Raw genomic sequence first — 7,500 nt, forward strand, 5'->3', positions numbered from 1 at the left:
TGTGTGTGTGTGTGTGTGTATGTGGTGTGTGTGTGTGTGTGTGTGTGTGTGTGTGTGTGTGTGTGTGTGTGTGTGTGTGTGTGTGTACCTTCTCTATGTAGAAGTGGAGGAGGGAAGGGGAGATGTGGAGAACAGGTGATATGAAGCAGCAGGTGACCTTTGCTGTCAGGATGCGTTCCTTCCCTCTCTGGTTGCCCAGGATGGCGTGACAGACCAGCCGCTCACACACCTCCTGAGACACACCGTCTGTTACTACATCAGTCTGTTACTACATCAGTCTGTTACTGCATCAGTCTGTTACTGCATCAGGCTGTTACTACATCAGTCTGTTACTACATCAGGCTGTTACTACATCAGTCTGTTACTACATCAGTCTGTTACTGCATCAGGCTGTTACTACATCAGTCTGTTACTACATCAGTCTGTTACTACATCAGTCTGTTACTACATCAGTCTGTTACTGCATCAGTCTGTTACTACATCAGTCTGTTACTGCATCAGTCTGTTACTACATCAGTCTGTTACTACATCAGTCTGTTACTACATCAGTCTGTTACTACATCAGTCTGTTACTGCATCAGTCTGTTACTGCATCAGGCTGTTACTACATCAGTCTGTTACTGCATCAGTGTGTTACTGCATCAGGCTGTTACTACATCAGTCTGTTACTACATCAGTCTGTTACTGCATCAGTCTGTTACTGCATCAGTCTGTTACTACATCAGGCTGTTACTACATCAGTCTGTTACTACATCAGGCTGTTACTACATCAGTCTGTTACTGCATCAGGCTGTTACTGCATCAGTGTGTGTGTGTTTGGTTTATCTGTAGGGTGTGTATGTGTGTGTGTGTGTGTGTGTGTGTGTGTGTGTGTGTGTGTGTGTGTGTGTGTGTGCGTGTGTGTGTCAGACCTTGGGGGTGTGTGAGGAGCCCTCCAGCACCATGTCGACAGTGTGTCCGGGGGCCAGCTCCAGACGGGAGGGGTGCAGGCTGAAGACCGGGCCACCCCCAGCAGGGGGTGCCAGGGAGCCGCCGGCCTTGCCCTCCCTGGAGGCCTTGGTGGGCGGGGGCAGGGTGGGGCCCCTGCGGCGGAACTGGGGAAACCCCTCGGTTGTCCAGTACAGCTGGTGGGAGCGGCGGCCGCGATTGGTCACACTGAAATGGTACTGACACAGCCCAGAGCTGCAGAACCAATCAGAACAAGAGATTATAAGAGACTGTTATAAGACTGTTATAAGAGATTTGTATTGAACCTTTATTTAGGCAGGAGGTCACATTGAGACCAAGGTCTCTTTTACAAGGGAACATCTCAACACAATCCAGAAAAACAACCACATTTCTTATTGAGGAGGTCTTCAATTAATATTTGAAGTTGCTTGAGCAGCGCCAGAACAACCAACTGTAATGTATTTTGTAGATTGTTCCAGCAGTGACCTTAACCCAGATCTAAAATAGGATTTACCCAATACGGTAGAGACTAGAGGAACCTCCAGAGTTAACCAACCCTGAGACCAGAGGAGCCTCCAGAGTTAACCAACCCTGAGACCAGAGGAGCCTCTAGAGTTAACCAACCCTGAGACCAGAGGAGCCTCTAGAGTTAACCAACCCTGAGACCAGAGGAGCCTCTAGAGTTAACCAACCCTGAGACCAGAGGAGCCTCTAGAGTTAACCAACCCTGAGACCAGAGGAGCCTCCAGAGTTAACCAACCCTGAGACCAGAGGAGCCTCTAGAGTTAACCAACCCTGAGACCAGAGGAGCCTCCAGAGTTAACCAACCCTGAGACCAGAGGAGCCTCTAGAGTTAACCAACCCTGAGACCAGAGGAGCCTCCAGAGTTAACCAACCCTGAGACCAGAGGAGCCTCTAGAGTTAACCAACCCTGAGACCAGAGGAGCCTCTAGAGTTAAAAAGTTAGAACCAGTTTGGTAACTTCTGTTCTTATACATTAATAACAAGGTTAGGTAATTTTTAGTTTATGCAGTAAGGCTTTATACACAAAAAGGGAGTAATGAAGAGACATACGGGACTTTAACGAGGTCCAACCAACCTTAATAAAGGATGTAATGATGAATATTAAAACGATCATCTGTGATAAAGCGAATGAGCAGGTAATGGGCGACTGTATGGAATGCCTCGTAGAGATCTGTAAATAAGGCTGATCGAGGCCATTTAACACATCATCTAAGACAAGCGTAGCCGCTGAGACTGTGCTATGACCAGGTCTACAGCCAGACTGGTCCACATTTAGAACAGAATGACAAGATTAAAAGGTTCTTATCTGGGAATTGACCAGGGTTAGGGTTAGGGTTACTCTAATACGTTGGAAAGGTGAGGTAGCTTGGATATTGGGTGGTAGTTATCTAGATCAGAGGGGGTCACCAGAGGGGTCACCACCACCACCTATGAAGAGGAGCACATGGGCTGCCTTCCAAACCTTGGGGAGAGCAGCTGAGATAACAGTCAGATTAGACGTGTGTCAATGACTCATCAATCAGGGGGCGAGAGCTGCAATAGGCCTGGATGAAGCAATCTCAATTCAAGCAGGACATCTAGTACATCGAGTATGCCCCCCCCCCCCCCACACCTGAAATGAGCCCCCAGATCCAGACTCGGGGCGAAGGGCCGGTTGGTGACGATGGTGGTGCCGGTGCCAGTGGCGGCCAGAGGGATGGAGTGGGATTGGCTGTCCCTGATGGTCACATGCAGCTTCTCCTGGAACCTCAGCGTGTCATCAAGGTGCGCCACCAGCCTCAGCTCCAGCTGGCCCTCGGCTGGCACCGCCCCCTCGCTGGGCTCCACCCTCCACAGAGACCTGCCACGCCCCTGAAACACCATAGAACAAGACTACAAATAAAACTATGTGGACTAGAGTGACTATCCTACTGCCTGGACTAGAGTGACTATCCTACTGCCTGGACTAGAGTGACTATCCTACTGCCTGGACTAGAGTGACTATCCTACTGCCTGGACTAGAGTGACTATCCTACTGCCTGGAATAGAGTGACTATCCTACTGCCTGGACTAGAGTGACTATCCTACTGCCTGGAATAGAGTGACTATCCTACTGCCTGGACTAGAGTGACTATCCTACTGCCTGGAATAGAGTGACTATCCTACTGCCTGGAATAGAGTGACTATCCTACTGCCTGGAATAGAGTGACTATCCTACTGCCTGGACTAGAGTGACTATCCTACTGCCTGGACTAGAGTGACTATCCTACTGCCTCAGGGCTGAGGACTGATATGAACACGTCTCCATTACTGCTGGCCTCCCCTGGCCCTGGCTGTGTGCTGGAATGTGATGGAAGTCAGTGTGTGTGTGTGTGTGTGTGTGTGTGTGTGTGTGTGTATGTGTGTGTGTGTGTGTGTGTGTGTGTGTGTGTGTGTGTGTGTGTGTGTGTGTGTGTGTGTGGCACCCACCATGTGTGTCAGAAAGTGAGCAGGTATGGGAGACTGGTTGGAGAGCAGCAGAGTTCTGCTGACGTCGGTCAGAACCGGGATGCAGCCGAAGTCCAACTCTGTGGTCCCAAAGTGGACCACCGGACCCTCCCCAATACACACCAGCTGAACCTCCTGAGGGAAAAACACAGCTCAGTTAACACACACACACACACACACACACACACACACACACACACACACACACATATACACACACACACACACACACACACACACTCACACACACACACACACACACACACACACACACACACACACACACACACACACACATATATATACACACACACTCACACTCACCAGAGGAGGTCTGTGCCTCCCAAACACAGCGATGCGTGCGGTGTGTGTGAGGCGCCCGGTGGTCTTGGCCTGGAGGACCAGGGGGACGTCCACACTGCAGCGGCCCTGGACCACCCCCCGTGGGTGGGCACTGGAGTACAGCAGGGAGGGGCTCTCCTCATAGTCCTGGACACACACACACACACACACACACACACACACACACATACACACACACACACACAGGTGGATGATGAAGAGCAGCCAAACAGAAACCCTGAAGCATTTGGAGAGGGTGTGTGTGTCTATGTGTGTGTGTGTGTGTGTGTGTTTGTGTGTGTGTGTGTGTGTGTGTGTGTGTGTGTGTGTGTGTGTGTGTGTGTGTGTGTGTGTGTGTGTGTCTGTGTGTGCATGTGTGTGTGTGTGTGTGTGTGTGTCACCTGGAACAGCAGGCCGTAGCAGGCAGGCAGGTCGCTGTGATTGGCCAGCTGGACCACCTGTTGGTAGGGGTAACCTAGGAAACACCTCTGGAACTGCAGGACTGGGGTCTCCACGACAACGCTGGGGATCACACACCTAGAGGACAGAACCACGAGCTTCCTGATCGATAGTGTAGTGTTGTGGTGTTGTGGTAGTGTTGTGGTGGTAGTGTTGTGGTAGTGTTGTGGTAGTGTTGTGGTGTTGTGGTAGTGTTGTGGTGGTAGTGTTGTGGTAGTGTTGTGGTAGTGTTGTGGTAGTGTTGTGGTGGTGTTGTGGTAGTGTTGTGGTAGTGTTGTGGTGTTGTGGTAGTGTTGTGGTGGTAGTGTTGTGGTCGTGTTGTGGTTGTAGTGTTGTGGTAGTGTTGTGGTGGTGTTGTGGTGGTGTTGTGGTGGTGTTGTGGTAGTGTTGTGGTAGTGTTGTGGTCGCGTTGTGGTAGTTTTGTGGTGGTGTTGTGGTAGTGTTGTGGTCGTGTTGTGGTAGTTTTGTGGTGGTGTTGTGGTAGTGTTGTGGTAGTGTTGTGGTCGTGTTGTGGTAGTTTTGTGGTGGTGTTGTGGTGGTGTTGTGGTAGTGTTGTGGTCGTGTTGTGGTAGTTTTGTGGTGGTGTTGTGGTAGTGTTGTGGTAGTGTTGTGGTCGTGTTGTGGTAGTTTTGTGGTGGTAGTGTTGTGGTGGTGTTGTGGTAGTTTTGTGGTAGCGTTGTGGTAGTGTTGTGGTCGTGTAGTGGCGTTGTGGTCGTGTTGTGGTCTAACCTGGCGTGGATGGGCAGTGCCAGCACCTCCCCCCCGACACCCTGAACGTCCACCACCAACGCCAAGCTGTAGCGCTGCACTGTGTTAGAGCACAGGGTCACCTACACACACACACACACACACACACACACACACACACACACACACACACACACACACACAGGGAACATATTTAATGGTATTTTGACAGGGATAGGCGGGAAACTTAAACAGGGGTGAGGGGTGAGGGGTCAGGGGTCAGGGGTGAGGGGTGAGGGGTCAGGGGTAGGGGGCAGTGTGAGGATTTGAGGTCAGGGGTGATACCTGTATGGTGAGCAGGCCCTGGGGTCGTACGGTCCCTCCAGGGGGGGTGATGGTGAACTCTGAGGGCTGGGGGGAGGTGGAGCTGAGGCCCCAGTCTGCCCTGCTCAACTCTGCCACCTGGCTCGCACTGGTGGTACTGCGGGGGCCGCTGCCGTCTCCTGGCACACGCAGGTCAAAGGTCATAGGCACCAGGGACGTGTTGTTGAGGCTGCAGGTCAGCGTGGCTGGGAAGCCTGCAGGACACACACACACACACACGGTTACACACACACACACACACACACACACACACACACACAGTTACACACACACTCATGGACAGAAACTCGCTGGCTGGCCAGGTGGTCTGGTCCTCTCCGCCGTCCCAGTTCTGCTGCTTTCCCCTCCCGTCTCCTCATTCCACCGGCTTGGCTTGAAGTGTGGAGACCAATGTCTGTTCCACCAAGAGCCAATAACGGAGGTGGGGAATCTGTTCTGACTGCCCGCGACCATATTCCATCAGATAAGCATGGTTTTATTTGACATAAACCACAAAATAACCACAGCGTTTTTGCCTGTCCCCCAGCTGACAAAACACATGTTGGCAGATTGGGACGCTTCATGATAACAACCAGACATTCCATATGATGTCATTATCATGGCGCTGGCAGCTTCTGGCCTGTCTCCTCACTCCTGACTGGTCTCAGGTGAGCTGACCACCGTCAGCAGGGGGCGGGGCTCTGCAACGCATGGTTTCACTCTGAAGGGAACTGAGAAGGAATCTGATCTGAGACGGATTCCAAGACTGGAAAAGATGGGATTCTTGTTGCTAGGCTACCAGACTGTGCTAACAGGAACTTTGTAGGCACTTGTATACTTCTGAACAGAGTAGCTTGTTAAGATCAGGGGGAGTCTGGTATGACTGCTCTATGGGGGTCAGGGGGAGTCTGGTATGACTGCTCTATGGGGGTCAGGGGGAGTCTGGTATGACTGCTCTATGGGGGTCAGGGGGAGTCTGGTATGACTGCTCTATGGGGGTCAGGGGGAGTCTGGTATGACTGCTCTATGGGGGTCAGGGGGAGTCTGGTATGACTGCTCTATGGGGGTCAGGGGGAGTCTGGTATGACTGCTCTATGGGGGTCAGGGAGTCTGGTATGACTGCTCTATGGGGGTCAGGGGGAGTCTGGTATGACTGCTCTATGGGGGTCAGGGGGAGTCTGGTATGACTGCTCTATGGGGGTCAGGGAGTCTGGTATGACTGCTCTATGGGGGTCAGGGGGAGTCTGGTATGACTGCTCTGTCCCTTCTGAATGGGACACGCCTACAAATACACATGGAACTTTCTGATGATGATGATGATGGTGATGATGATGATATTTATGGAAATAGAAAATACAGGTTCACTCACCGTAGGATACGTCTCCAAAGTTGAGCTCAGAGATGTTGAAATGGAACGTGGGGCCCATGACACACCCACTAGAGGAGAGAGAGGAATAGAGGGTTACTACTTGAGGGTCAGAGGCTGGGGGAGGGTTACTACCTGAAGGTGAGGGTCAGAGGCTGGGGGAGGGTTACTACCTGAAGGTGAGGGTCAGAGGCTGGGGGCTTCCAGCCACAGTGAAGAGGAAGGGTTGTGAGAAGGTCCCCAGGGTGGAGGAGCAGAAGCAGACCTCCAGGGCGTGGGTGGAGCCGGGGGGGATGCAGCCCTCCGCTGGCCTGAAGGAGAAGCACTGGGCCCAGGCACTCACAGCAGGACCACCCCCCTGTACGCTGTAGGCAGCCTCGATCAGACCCTGGTTACACAACAGGACCTGGACACACACACACACACACGCACAGGCACACACACACACACACACACACACACACACACACACACACACACACACACACACACACACACACAGGCAGACAGGTTTTATAGAAGCAAGGTTCAGATCCATAAACTAGTTTTTGTGAGTGTTATATCAATATAGTTATTATGTTCTTTATTGAGGCCTAAAACTTTTATGATTTACTTTTGCTGTGCTGCTTTTCATTTGAATCTCTATAAATGTTTATTGTGAATCTAATTTCCCTGAAAAAACAGATGAGGTGAAGGGAAGTTCCTGTACCTGGTAGGTGTGTGTGGAGCCAATGAAGATGTTGCCCATGTCCAGGCGCTCAAAGTTGAAGTGGAGTCTGGGGCCGATGCCCTCCCCCCTGATCCTGAGAGGGAGGCGCGACTCACGACCTGGAAACACACCGATA

The 7,500-nt window shown here is 51.6% G+C and overlaps 1 protein-coding gene across 1 annotated transcript in view; it reads right to left on the reverse strand.

Annotated features, from left to right (window-relative positions):
* hydin (HYDIN axonemal central pair apparatus protein) overlaps window positions 1-7,500 on the reverse strand; it is a gene marked incomplete at both ends in the record, with an annotated part of 76,260 nt that overhangs the window by 55,079 nt on the left and 13,681 nt on the right. The window contains 11 exon segments of the mRNA XM_083665632.1: window positions 89-232; window positions 912-1,182; window positions 2,585-2,823; window positions 3,421-3,573; window positions 3,763-3,927; window positions 4,182-4,317; window positions 4,969-5,069; window positions 5,272-5,504; window positions 6,659-6,726; window positions 6,829-7,061; window positions 7,365-7,483. Coding sequence (XP_083521758.1) covers window positions 89-232; window positions 912-1,182; window positions 2,585-2,823; window positions 3,421-3,573; window positions 3,763-3,927; window positions 4,182-4,317; window positions 4,969-5,069; window positions 5,272-5,504; window positions 6,659-6,726; window positions 6,829-7,061; window positions 7,365-7,483 — 1,862 coding nt within the window.

This window comes from Argentina silus, assembly GCF_951799395.1.
Source record: "Argentina silus genome assembly, chromosome: 3".
Taxonomy (NCBI): domain Eukaryota; kingdom Metazoa; phylum Chordata; class Actinopteri; order Argentiniformes; family Argentinidae; genus Argentina; species Argentina silus.